Consider the following 14548-nt stretch of genomic DNA (forward strand, 5'->3'; position numbering starts at 1 on the left):
ATTGATTGATTGATTGATTGATTGATTGATTGATTGATTGATTGATTGATTGATTGATTGATTGACTGACTGATTGATAGTTCCGCAAATAGGGCTTTGGGGATTGTTTTATTCATGCTTTGGTGCCGGCACCGTGCCTCACAGGGACATTTATTCCTCTACTGAAAACGGAGCGTGCGTTCGTTCCTTTCATCATTAAGCCACTCCCTGCTACCTAAGTTTCATAGCAAAAGAGTGTAACCCTATCGGTACCCACAACAACTGTTCTGGTGTTATGGACAGTATTTATTGGATGTGTCCGTGGATAAATATGTGCAAAGAAACAGCACAGCACGCTATCCGAAGACCCACTTCTCTTAATAGTAATGCCGGAGTACGAGTTCGCGGAAGAAAACTACATTAGGCACCACAATCTTGAACGCTTCGGGGGACCGCTGGGTCCCCACTCCTCATGTTCTCTACGATTCCGGGAAGCCGCCATGCCAGTCCAAGAACAGTCATCTGCTGATTGCATGGTCCGGCCTTGCAATTTGGTGAAAAGTGGAGCCTCAGACCAACGAAATCCGCGGCGATGGCTCAGGGGCTTTGGCATCCTGCTACTTAGTCCAAGGACGTGTGCTTGATGCCTGCTGCGGTGGCTGCATTTGTGATGGAGGTCAAAAGCGAAAGCTCCCGTATGTCGAGATTTCGGCGCACGAGATCAGGTGGTAAAAATTAATCCGGAGCCCTCCACTACGGCACGCCTCATAGCCTTCAGATGAAGCTTTGGTGCATTAAACCCAACAATCAATCAATCACATTATCAACACTGTTAGCATGACCAATGATGCAGGCACTTCGCCCGTAATCGTTCAGCAACACAGGAAGCTTGCAGCGTTTTGTGGGCTCATTGCGGATGATGATGAAGAATGTCTGGAGCCGGTCAAAAGAGCAGCATGATTAACCGTTAGGGTGGAGCACGAACATATTATGTCGCTGGCTCTGCACCTTGAATACTCCGGTCATATTTGGTTTTAGAACCGTTTGAGTCCGCTGCTGACGAAGCCGCTCCCAAGCATAACTCTATGATGGCATTCACCAATGCTATCATCAAGAAAGAACGTGCCCAGCTCAGACCGCAGACAGGCACCCATCGTCCCAACAAAAAGGGAGTAGCATTCGTTGAGTAGATGAAGATACTGCACTAACGAGCGAGACGTTGCATGTCTGAAGAAATAATGCAGGGTTCCTTGATGTCGGGTTCATCTCTATCGCATTCAGTTCTGAGGCTGCCGCGATTGAAAAAAGCTTCAATGTGAATCAAATGATATGTGCCCATCAAACTAGGCTTTCGCCTACCAATCACGCTGACGACGTCTCTGTCACGCTTCACAAAGATATGCGAGTTGTGGTTCCCTCGAAGGGTTGATAAAACTCTTCCTACTACAGCGCAATATAAAGTCCGAGTCTTGCCCGCTGTTCATCAGGCAACAACTCGGTTGGAAGCACTCCAATGTCGCTCTCCCGAGCACGTGAGAGGCACATCACCACGTCTCGGAAAAGCGATGTGTGTCAAACTGGCCATCACCGTCCGATGCTCTATAAAGGCTGTTAAGTCAGCCACATGCACAATCAGTCGCCACAACAAGCCGCTCAGTCCTTCGGGGTTTTCCAGTCGACCCCGACATGATCTGCTCCGCCAGCACTCAAACCGGATCACGGATATTGTTCCCCACACGCCGAGACATCGCACATACCAACCATTCACCTGCACTCTAGCCGTAGGGTTCACGCAACCACCGCCCCACTGCGACGTCGCCGTAAGAGGACAGACCACGCAAGTGTAGAGGAGACTGAAGGCGTCAGCTTCTGCAGGTGAAGTTGCTTTCAAGCGATGTAACACAAAACCCCCAACGACGAGACTAAGCACCAACGGGCACGCACCACGACGCACCCACAGCCCGATGGGCCGGCGGATACCGAACGTGAAGAAGCCCTACGTGATCAAGACACTGACGCATCAATCGACCGTACATGTAAACCAGCTCTGACGCAGCACGCAGCCGAAGGTTGAAGACAACCCCATACAACGTACAACTATTCATGGAAGGCCTGAGTGACAGACATTGGAGCGGATGATTTTCTGAGGTGAATACTTTGGAGCAATTATGGCCTCCTAAGCATTGTGTCATTCTAAAAGTTCTACAATGGTATTGTGGAGCCCCATGCTAAGTAGTTTGGGGGCGGGCGTACGCATCGAAACACTTAGACCCTGTTTAATGGCTTCGCGGATGAAGTGCAGGCGTCTGAGGTAAGACAGTATGTGGTGTAAAGTCAGTGAGGTGGAACAAAACAAAGGCTTGAACAAGTCGAAGAGTATCTTCTTTCTTTTTGCTTCGATACCGGTTAGCAATACGCCCAATCATATATATCAATTGATCAATTTTTTTACTTGAGGTCGGGAAGTGTTTGGTTATTCCTGGTGTTGATTTGAATGGTAAAGCCTAGAATATCGAGCGTCTGAGTGGGTTGATTGCCAGTGGAAGGCCATAAAGATGTTGTGGTCAGTGTTGAGGTTATGCTTGCAAACTGTGATTAATTCAGCTTTTCAAGAAGACCGGCGTTTTCTGGATGTCCCCGAGAGAGCCGTTGCCCGTACGAAGCAAGAAAGGAGTACTGACACGAAATTTTCATTTTACGTTTATTTTTTCGCTGATGTGGGTGCTAATCATAAAATGGAATAGTAGAATGGAACATTAGACGGTTGATCGCAACGTAAATAATCATTTACGGCGTCGTTTATTCATGTCAGTTTCGGTTTCGACAAAACGAACACCGAGCGACCGCCGTGACAGGAGGCTGCATGTGACGGCAGCATTCTTTTCGCACCGCTGACGGTCTGGACGCGCGCGCGAGCGAGCGCGCCGCGCGCCCAGACCGGCCGAGGACTTCATCCCCACGCGCCCGGGCAGCATGACGTCAGGCCCAAATCCATGACGTGGTACAGACGGCGTAGCAGCATGCGCCAACTGCAGCCGGCGCGTCGGCTACGTAACGGTAGCCCGAATGTCTTAAGTTTGGGGCAAGTAGCAGATAATGTCATGTCGGGCCGCTCTGGGCTTCCTTGTGCGGGCAAAAATTAAAATGGATTTAAACTGTGTTATACTGAACGGTTACGGCTGAAACTTGCTGGGAGATATCTCTCTATAAAAAGGAAGCATTCTACATAGTTATCTAAGCTTTACAGTTTGGTGTCACTACTCCTCTAAGGGAACGTCGGTGGTTGAGTATCTGCTCTAGGGCAGCGGTACGGCCAATGAAAGCAATCTTGTGCAGCAGATGAGGCAAAACATATCCCTGGGGTGCGCCGCGAGTTCCGAGTGAAATTGGAACCTCATCAGGAAGCTGAACCTAATCCAGAAGTCTGGGAGAAGAACATTGAAGCATCAGGCGGTTGCCAACACTTAACGATTAGCCTTCAACGGGTGGAAACTCCTGTGATTATATACTTTATGACTTGTGAAATGAAAGTATGACAAAAACAAATTGAGTTTCCCGAAGCAGGCATTATGCTGATCGCCTTTCCCAGGATGACCTCTATAACTACTCAATGATAATAACTGTGCTGCCTGACGTAGAATGTCACTTTGGCACTGCTGGTGCTTTTGATTGGGAATTGACACGATGGCCGGGTTCGCCGTATCCTAGGTGGCCACTATGTCGGACGCTGCGGAGTTAGGCGGAAAAGGAATGCACAGATAAAAATAAAGGGGGCGCAATACTTCCTTTCTCAGTGGTCAATCCCAGCCGCAGAGAGCCCTTCTTGGTCAACTGAGCAGCGGGTCTGCGTTTCTACGCAATAACTTTTCGACTTGTCAAAGTCGAACAGTAGCCTAATTGGTATCGTTTCCCGAATCATTTATCGTCTGTCCCTGAAGGGCTAATGAAAAGGCCGCGGAGAAGCTGGCTTGTTTTTGAAGCACAACAACTGTGATGATGTAGCGAATTCTACTGCTGTTTCCACATCCTGGGAACAACACGCGGTCCTAAACTCCATGATAAGCCTAGAATACATCGTTCTTGCGTCGCTTGCCGTCGCGGCGCGAGAATGCCGAAATGTCGAACACACCAATAACGATTTAAATAACGCGCAAAGCAACACGATAAATTAGCTGAGTTGTATTACGTTTCGGTATTTTATGCGCATTCCACTTTGCTTTGAGGTAAAAATATCAGGCCTTGAAAAAATGTGCGCCAATCACCCTGTGAATGTGGTTGGAAAGTAAAGCTGTCAATGGCACCCACAACGATTATCCATGCGACAACGCTTAAATTCACTCACATAGCTCTACAAATCGTGAAACCAGAGAGAAGTGAAATGCACTTAACCACACCCTTTATTTTTTTCAAAGACACATTCCTGGTAAGCTTAAGTCAATTCATGATGCATGAACGGTGGTTGCTTGAGTGTATTGGTGTAGCACATGACTGGAACTTTTTTATGAAATAAAGGAAGCTCAAACTCGGCGTTAGACTATCTCACTTCTCCTTCTATGCCGCCACGGGCAGAGGCGAGGAGATCGACGGTGGAGATGAAGGTGGGGAAGGACATGGAGGAAGAACAGGAGAATGAGGAGGAAATGCTTCTATTCAGATTTCTGAACGGCCCAGAGGACGGTCCAAGGGAGTGGTTTTTCTTCACTGAAGCCCAGATGCAGTTCGCGCCACCTGTTCTCTGTCCACCAGCTGAAACTGGATGGGTAGAGAGGGGCTGTAGAGCAGCATCTCCCATTGCGTGTGTTGGGTAGTTGACGGAAAGAGAGGAGGGTACTCGGGGCTAAAGTCGCACACCTTTATGTGACACACCATTATGTGACACACCTTTATGTGACGCACACCATTATGTGACAGATTGTCCCTACCTCTGAGCTGAATTTACATTCTGCATCACAGCGATTCGGGTGCATTAAGTGTAGGCGCGTCGGGGGTGGGAAAGAGCAGGATTGTATGGGCCGCAGGGTAGTTTGTTGCTCTCTGGAAAGTCAGGGTAAGGCGAAGGCAGGGTATATCCCTGAAGGCTATATTGCTGGGTGATGTCCCTGAACGGGACAAGCGGGTGACTGTCCTCGTGCAGCTCCATAGCACGGGGGGTAAAAGCGCAGGCTTGTTAGCGGGCGTATTCGTTGCCCTCCATGGAAGCGTGAGCGGGTGGCCAGATGGGCCGAATGGAACCTTTTTAGGAGTGATTTTCAGCACATACGGGGCAGGTCGCGACACACAACACGGCTGGTAATTCCAGTAGCTTTTTGGGTACGGTTAAGTACCTTCCGAATCCTTGGTTCAGTAACAGCCAAGGCGATGGCTGCTTCTTCTGCCTCTTAGTGAGGCACACACAAGGTAGTTAGTTCTGGAGGTAGCCACGATGATGGAGTACTGCTGCCCTCGATGTTTGGTGAGGAAGAAGAAGAGAAACGTCCGCCTCTTTTGTCGTCTTTCTGATTTAACGATTGGAAGCTATCTTTCATGATGTAAACCAGCTGCGACGGCACTGTGAGCATCGCTTATGCAGCCCGCGGCAGGCGTGCAGCCAGCAGGCGTGCTGCCTAGCCCGCCTCACAATCACCAACTGCTGGAGATGACCACCAGCCCGCAGTGGCTGCCGCTTCACTGCTACCACCTCTTCCAGTACAGCCGGGTGCCTATGCACCTATCAGCCGAACTTCTGAATCCAGAGGGCTACCATTGTGACTTCTGCATTGTGACTTCTGCATTGTGACTTGTGACTCCTGCATCTTCGAATCAAACTTCACCTGCTGCAAAGGCGCAGCTACCAGAACCATCATGTGCCGCTTTTCCACCGGTAGATAGTGACATGATCTCGGACTCTGAAGAATCTGACAAAATCTGTCCTCTCCCGAATAAGCCCCGTCACGACTCCTCACAGTGTCAGCAAGTCGCCGAAAATCACGTAACTCCCCATCCTTCCAGAGGTGGTCTCGTTGTGATTATAAAACCCACAGACCCCTCAAAGCTTATCGCCCGTTTCAATCCTCTTGCTGTGAAAGCTCTTTGGAGTCCGTGGCTCCTGGTGAAGTACTCCATGTACGACCAAACTACAGATTGAACCTACTATTGATTTGATTGATTGTAGGGTTTAACGCGCCGACGCAACGCAGGCGATGAGGCGCGCCGTAGTGGAGGGCTCCGGATTAATTTTGACCACCTGGGGATCTTTAACGTGCACCGAAATCTCGAGCACACGGGTGTTTTAAGTGCGAATGCACTTTATAAGCGACCCCAAACCATCCACCGCCGGCGGCGGCGGCGGCGTCCGCAGTGCTCCTCTATATTTAAAAAAGAAACAGCATCCGGCGCCAGGTTTCGATCCGAGGACTTAGCGGCCGCAGCGCGACGCTCTACCGACCAAGCCACGGACGCGACGGTGATATCAGTGTTAGTGACGCGCCTTATATCTTTAAAGAATTCAAACTACGTCGTCAGCGGCGTGCGTTGGCGACTCAGCGGCGTTATAGCGGCTTGATAACTGCGTGGTGTACACGTGATACTACAAACCCGATGGAAGAGATGGAAGAGAAGGCGGCGAGGCGGTGGGCTGCGGGGGCCGAGCGCAAGCGCCGCAAGCGGGCCGACAACCGTGCATTCGCACTTTCACATTCTCCCCCTCGGGGAAATTCGGGGGAATTTTTTGCTTTCCGCCTCCATCAGAAAAGCGGCCGCCGCGGCCGGGAATCGAAATTGAACATACTAGCTGCTGATACACGCAATATTGTTTTCACGGAGCGTCTGCTAAAGATTACTACTATTGCAAAGGTCCCAGTTCACGCTTATCAGCCCCACCCCAGAAACTGCGGTATGGGTGTGATTAGGGGTGTGGTCACAGATTTATCAGACTCGGACATCGCTGACGCTTTGCGTCAGAGGGTTGCTATTCGTTCCATCCGAAAATTAGGACAAAAATCAGAAAGCGTGCTTATTGTTTTCACGACTGAAACTACGCCGGAGCACGTTATTATAGGCTACACACAATACGGCGTCTTTTAATACAGTGAAACGTCCAGACAATGCACCAAATGTCAACGTTGCGGCCATGTGGCTGCGGCATGCACATTTACCATTCGCTGCACCCGATGTGCGGAAAATCATGATCGCTCCACTTGTGGCGTTATTGATCCTCGGTGTGCCAACTGTACTAAGCAGCACGAGTCTACGTCTCTTAGCTGTCCAGTTCGCCGTAAGGAAAATGCTATCACAAGGGTGAAAACGGCCAATAAAACTGATTACAAGTCAGCCAAGGCTATTGTGCAACACCACTAGAACACAATAGCAAAACATACTCCAAATTGGAATATGGAAACGCCCGAGGGATACACTTCCGTTGATATGGACAAGGATTTTCCACCTCTGCCTGTCCGTGAGTGCGCGAAGTCGGAGAAACCTCATACGGGAGCTCCAGCACCACAGCCTCCTTTGAAAGCCGCCTATATAGCTGCCCCGCCTGACACAACTGTGCATATATCACCAGTTTTACTCCCGGTTCCAACCCCAGCCGGAGCTCTACCCTCGCCAACAGCAAAGTTAACTACTGTTCATACTCCCGGAGAGACTACTGAAGCCGGACTTTCAAAATCGCCAGCTCGTACGAATCTTAAAAGTCCCTCAGAAACCTCCAATCAACAAGGGGTCGGGAAACTAAGCTCCATAATTCACTTTGTTGCAGAGGCCATGCGTACATTCCTGGCTTCGTTTTCTTCGCCGGAAGCTGCCGCACTTATGACACGCATCGACTCTGCAGTTCGCTTCCTCAATCAATGGCTGCAGGGGTTACAACTCCAGCAAGTATTCCTAAAATGCAACAAATTCGCAATACAGCCACAATTTTTCAGTGGAACGCGGGTGGCCTGCATTCACGTCTACCAGATTTCCGCAGATTTGTAGACAGGCATCGCTTCCCTGTTATAGCAATCTCGGAATCACGCCTATTTTAAGACGTACGATTTTCAGGATACACAGTGTTCCGTTCCAAAACTGATTTGCCATCAACCAGACCACTCCTAACTCTGAGAAGTAACCTTACCATGATACACCATAATGTGACGCCAAGGGCGGCAAACGAATACGTAGCAGCCACTGTGCAAATCGAAGGTCTGTCTTTCACCGTCATTGCCGCCTATACACCACCCCGAAAGGCGTTAGACAGCAACCGTTTGGAGGGTATCCTTCGTGCTACGCCGCCTCCGCATATACTCACTGGTGATTTCAATGCGCATCACCCGTCATGGGGAAGCAGTAAAAGAACAATCAAAGCACAGCGCTTATTAGCCCAGCAAACCACTGACATCTCCTAGACGTCCCACAAAAGTCTAAATGTCTATGTGCCAGCAAAATATCTAGTGGACATCCCAGGTACGTACAAGTTATGATCAAAAATTTGGGATGTTAGGAGTACGTTTCTGGTGCTTCCATTTTGGATAATATTTAGATATATTTTACCAACGTACCTAAGATGTTTCTCGTACAGCACGAACGTACCGATCAATAACCTATTTTAGACGTCTAATTAATTGTGACAACGCATACACTTCTAATACTAACTGCATGTCGCTGACCTGTCCTAACATTAAATAAGCGAGTTCACTTAGCCATGAGCACAACCTCTGCATGGAAGCATATAAGTGTGCAGGCAGTTTCGAATCAAACTCAAATCCTCTTCAATTTCTGGAAAAGTTTTGAGGACTATACACGTACTTTCAACAAAAGCACGTAAGCGTAATGTAATACCTGGCTGCTGCCCCAGCATAATTAGGCACAAGATACTTGCCTTATTCCAAAAGTGTGGATGGCACAAACCTATATCTTTGCAAATATAAAAATGAGTAAAAATGAACCAAAGTTGCATGGAAAATATCAGAAGGCATTACTTATAGTCCACAAATATGGTTTTTATTTCATAAACCCTATGCCACATCTCAAGTTAACGGAGCGCATGGTCTCAATGAAAAAATCCTCCAATGCGAACTCACGTTGTCGCCTATTAAAGCAGTGATGAAAAATTACTTAGATCAGGAATATTACAATTATTTCATGCATTAACTGTGTGCACTATAGGCTTTAACACCACTTTGTATTGCATCTACACCGCAGCTGTAGACAAAAAGTATGTTAAAAACAATTTTGGTTAATTGTGAGAGGGAGCAAAGCGAAACTGCTTAGAATTTTATGTGCCATTAAAATGATTATTACAAGAGTCCGAAATCAACAATATTCAACAGTGGGAGCTGTGCTGTGCTTCTACATATTGGTGCATTGGCATGTCACAGTGCCAGGAAATCACCGCAGACTCAAGTTGTTGGCTTACATTAACTGCACTTTGTGAATTACACGTTTACTATATGGTGATCAGGTTAGAGTTGTTAATAGGACTCAAATCAAGCTAATTTCTATGAGAATTACAGCACTTTCATGCTGAGATAATGCATTTTACATTCTGGGCTTAAAGGGTCAAACAAAGTTGGTAACTGCTCCTTCGACCTGCGGTAACGTCACCCACAACAGCAGGAGTGCTACCAAAAGAAATCACATGAGCACTGATATATTTGTTAAATCTCTCGTTTATTTCACTCTCAATTTCTTGGAGTGCCTAAGTGTAATATTGATGGGGCATTCAGTTGGTCACTTCTGAGAGCTCCGGAAAGTTGAAGCCCATTCCCATTATGAAAGTTTGGTGCATATCCCTCAGATTGTGAGCACTTTACGCAGAGTACACATGACCAATGAGTTTGAAGTGAGAGCACACCAAGATATATTGCTGCAGTGTGCTGAAATAAGCTGAGCTATTACAGTGGCCGCGCTGACTGTGCCACACCACCATAGTTACCTACTGCTCTAAGATTGGCCCGGCATATATGGTTGGGTGCAATGACCCCCCCCTTGGATTGCGGGAACTTGCACGTTGACTGCTTCTGAACCTAAGAACTGGAGCAACTAACCAAATGCCCGTAACTGGTTTTAGGTTTGTGATGAGTCTTCTGCAGACTTCAGGGCGTTTTTCTTTCTTGGTACTCCCCGAGTTCCACCTTTTTTCCTGAAAATGACGAGAAAAACAAGCACAATTTTTATGGAAGCACACTCTCAGGTTCCTTTTGATGCATGTTTTTTTTTCACCGTGTTAATATGACTTGGCTTCTCGAAGAATCTTAATTAAGGTCTGATATGTCTTGGCAACATCACATTGAATCATTGACTAAATCTCTGTCATCAACTGTGGGTGCTTTACCACGGTGTTGTCATTTTATGCCTGAGAAAGCAAAGCTAGAGATTTATCGCACATTATTTGTGTCACACTTGAATTATTGCAGTCTGGTCTGGGTACAAGTACACTAGAAAATATGCATACAATTTATCGCCCACAGAAAAAAGCAGATCGTTGCATCGCAAACCTACCGAACTAGCACACAACACAAGGATTCTTTCTTAAATATAGAATTATAGTAATTAATAGTGCGACAAACTTGTGCGATTTTTGACTGTGTCATTCTTGGTTATTTAATCACAAACTACAGCATTTTATCAGAACATTTTCGCAACTAACAGTACAACACACTGACTCTCACACCCGCAGCTCTGACAAGTGGCTTATTCCTCACCACCGGGCTAACTACAATTTTTAATTACTAGCATACCGTTTGCCTTCTGCACTCAACATGTTGGAAGACGGGAAAAGAAACATCAATGCACTCTCTCCGCGTCAAGTGCACGAATGCTTTTTAAACCATTGACAGAAATGTTCCGGAATGCTCAGTGTGGTTTATGTTTGTTTTGATGCGTGAGTTTGCCAAAATGTCGTTTTCTTGTTTGTCAAAAAGAGTTGCTATATAAACTTCGAATATCACTATTACAAGGTCACATACTGTTGTATGAAGAAGTCTTTTAAAGAAACAATGGTGTGCCTATTTCTGTTACATACGCTTTAGAATCTCCAGTCTGTATTTTAGGAATTTACCCCTTTGCTGTGTATTTGTGAAGCCCTGCTGCTTTGTACGGGCCCCCCAGGTCCCCTCAAGTGGTTACTGAGCCGCTTTTTGTCTGGGTGGCCCCCAACACACCCGCTGGAAATTTAATTCTGATTCTGAAAGATGTGAACAGTATATGCGACATTTAAAACTTCTGTGGAAAAAATTAGGTGCATGGGACTCAAATAAGCCTTGTTTGATATGCAATTCTTTTGAAGCAAGAACCACTTTGAGACACAAGTGGAGCCTTATTTCCCACGAAATAAATGATGACAACGCAATTTTTTTATGCCTTTTTGGCCTTTCTGTTTCTTGTGTACCTGTTTTATGCAATTTGATACATCATTTATGTATCTTTCTCTTTTAACACAGTTAAGTAAATAACGTGTCCTCCAGTGGACAGAAGCCAAAATCTATCTTTTTGTGCTACCATTCAGTAACGTGCAGCCTTTGGCGATTGCACGGGCAATGAAAACTTTTCAGTGTAGTCAATGCAGGCAATACCAGTCACTAAATTTGTCCAAATACTCACAGCGCAGCACCCAAACTCCTCATCAACTTTCCCACTTGAAAAAATATACAACAGCAAGGTTCCATGCAGGAAAAACCGTTCATCTGAAGAGAGTTACACAGGTACCACTCAACTACCACAGTCTGCTTATAATGCCCTAAGTGCTCTGACTGTCAGTGAGGAGCCTGTTTTGTGACTGCCAGGAACTAACTGAAGTTTGAGAGCAGTCTGCCGTTTTTAAAGATTCTCCCACTAGGTAATGATGACCAGCCTGCTCCCAAAGATTGCATCGCTGCCTCTATGACAGACATTATAGAAAATGTATTGTCGCGACTGCGAAGGAATGAGGAGGGACACATCCAAACGCTACAGCACCATAAACCCAAACTGAGGTCCCCGTTTATTCTTCGCTTGTGGCCTGACACTGCAGTAGAAGCGGGTGGCCAGCACTCATCAGTGGCGGCTCAGTCCAACAGCATCACCACAGTATTGTCTGTGGATTACGTCAATGTGGATGCGAGTGCAGTGGAGAGTGGTGCACTAACGATTAAGGCCATCATTCCTCAAGTCGGAAGTGTGAAGCAAGTCACTCTCAGTGATGACAAGGAAGTGCAGAATGAAGTGCCAGTGCGGCTGCCCGCTCGGAAGTAAGGACCGAATTGAATATTGCTTGTTTCTTTATAACCTTTTAACGAGGTGAACAGAATGTCTTCTAACGCTCCTGCTTTTTAAAGCAAAAGGACCTACAGGAGCAACAATCAGAGAATAGTGCGTCAGCTGTCACTGCACAGCCAACCATTTACTGCTAGCTTGTTCCAGAACAACAGCTGTCATAAGATGGCATTTTGACATCCAGATATATGAGGTTCTACATTTTACTTCACGATCAGGAAAGAAAACATATAGCTTGTATGGAGACCAGACAAAAGATGAAAGCAAATACAACGTGGGAAAGGCACTTTCGAGTTCATTCTGCAACTGCCATGCTCACCTGAAATCAATGTACCAAATGTATGTACTACAGCCTGTGCATTCGGTGTAACGACAGCTGTTAATGCACCCAGTTGACACTATTAACCAAAATACATGGCAGCATCACAGCTCCTCAAAAGGTAATTTTTCAGGTAGCAAAGTAAAATAGAGGCACAGCAATCTGCGAGGGCCACAATTTTATATTGGCAGAGAAGGGTTCACTGTTTATATATCATTGCACTGTTAACAGTTTCCTGACATGATTATTTTGCCCATTCATTTGAAATACAAAAATCGACAAATCATCGAACACCAACTGCATCCACAGGAGGCATATAACTACAGAGTCAACCTTGCAACACTTTTTAAAACCGCACAACAGTCAGCACTCATTTTCTTACTGGCCGTTGTCACTGTAAGTGCACCGATTCAGAATGAGGACCACACAGCACAACGCTGAGTGTGCCGCAACAGTGCACGCCGCAGTAAAAATTATGCACATCGGCCGCTGTAACTGCTAACATGCAATTGGGCCGCCAAAGTGGCGGAGCATGATTACGAGGCTCTAGGCACAGCCCTACTATTATAATCACGCCGTGCTAGTTGTGATAAACATGTGGCTGCATTCTACATGAATTAAAACGATACTGGTATTACTGCAGACGGAAACCTTCCTTGTCACTCGATCTTCGTGGCAGAAAATGCTGCTTGCTAAGTCAGTTTGTTTTCAACAGGTGTAACTTAAGCTAAGCAGTTAAATGTAGTACCTGGTAAGGGCCAGAGTAGAGGACGCAAGACGAAAAAAAAAGGGAAACCCGCAGTGGTGGCCTTTCGCTCTGTCGCCTACTCAATCAGCAACACAAACGTTTTATTTTTGGTAGTGCCTAGCGCATTCCTCCCAGACAGAACGCTAAACACTGCCACCAGAAAATGCAGCACGGGCGGAACCTATACACCAAGTCCCAGAACTGCAGATGACGTCTAATCAGCTGGTCTCCCTCTTGCCTGGACGGCCCTTTACACACTTCACGTCGATTTTGTCTTTAATTTTTGATGTATATTTCCTCACAGTTGTGCGAGTGAAGCAATACACGCCGCAAAATGTTGCCTGTAAACGACACCCAAATAAACTTACCCACCTGGAAAATGATGACCGCCCATTGCAGCGACTCGGTGGCAGATTGCTCGACTACTTCAGAGGACTTTTTCAAGCGCACACTTCTGCTACAACTTGGCCGGACCACAGGTAAAGCATCACACCGCCAGCACGCACTACAAAATCCGCGTTTTGAACACCACATAGCAGCGTCTTCGGGCGTCATTTTTGTTCATTTTGACGGCCCCAGTAACGAGGCGCACGCACGCAAATATAATGAGGATTAGCTGCAGTAGTTAGCAGAAAATATTCACTCTTAATGAACTGTCACACTAGAGGCACTACCACAAAGAAAGAAATCCTACTGCTATCGACGACCATTCTTCCCATTCTTCCGCGTCTACCATGGAGGAAAGAAAAGTTTTCTTCCTCCATGGCGTGACCGTCCACGGCCAGCATGGCCGGCTACGCGGCTACGGCTCCTCAAAAAGAAGCCACCAGCTGCCATTGTAAAAAAACTAATAAAATAAATGTATGGCTTTGATTTTGTCAAAATTTATTATTGCGGTTTATTTCAAGCAATTATACAGTTGAAATAACTATAGTTATGTATTAAGAACTTAATTTTTAGTTCCAGCTGGTACTAGCCCTCGTTGCTATGCAACTGTGATCGCTGTGATTGCTATGCAAAGGAGGCTATGATGCAGCTTAGTGTTATGACACATTCAAAACAATATGGAAAATTGTGTCCAGAAAGGCAAAAATTTATCATTTAACAATTTGTCGAAACAAAAACACGTTATATAAAGCTAACAACAGTTCTACACTTTGCTGTAACTGTAACCAGTTGGCAACATTGGCTTGCTTTTTTTTTTGTTCGTTGTTGTACCGTTATCCCAAGATTTTGAAACTATACCAACTATACAGTCATATCAGTCATATTATTATTATCAGTCATAG

At 46.3% G+C, this 14548-nt stretch overlaps 1 protein-coding gene across 1 annotated transcript in view; it reads left to right on the forward strand.

Moving 5' to 3' along the window:
• Positions 1-5755, forward strand: part of LOC144166962 (uncharacterized) — a 126844-nt gene extending 121089 nt beyond the window's left edge. Inside the window, exon 14 of the mRNA XM_077696396.1 lies at positions 5559-5755. Coding sequence (XP_077552522.1) covers positions 5559-5755 — 197 coding nt within the window. The remainder of the gene's footprint in view (positions 1-5558) is intronic.
• Positions 5756-14548: the final 8793 nt, after the last annotated feature.

Source organism: Haemaphysalis longicornis, unplaced genomic scaffold (assembly GCF_048455015.1).
Source record: "Haemaphysalis longicornis isolate Haplotype H1 unplaced genomic scaffold, Haemaphysalis longicornis Haplotype H1 scaffold_2, whole genome shotgun sequence".
NCBI classification, from domain to species: domain Eukaryota; kingdom Metazoa; phylum Arthropoda; class Arachnida; order Ixodida; family Ixodidae; genus Haemaphysalis; species Haemaphysalis longicornis.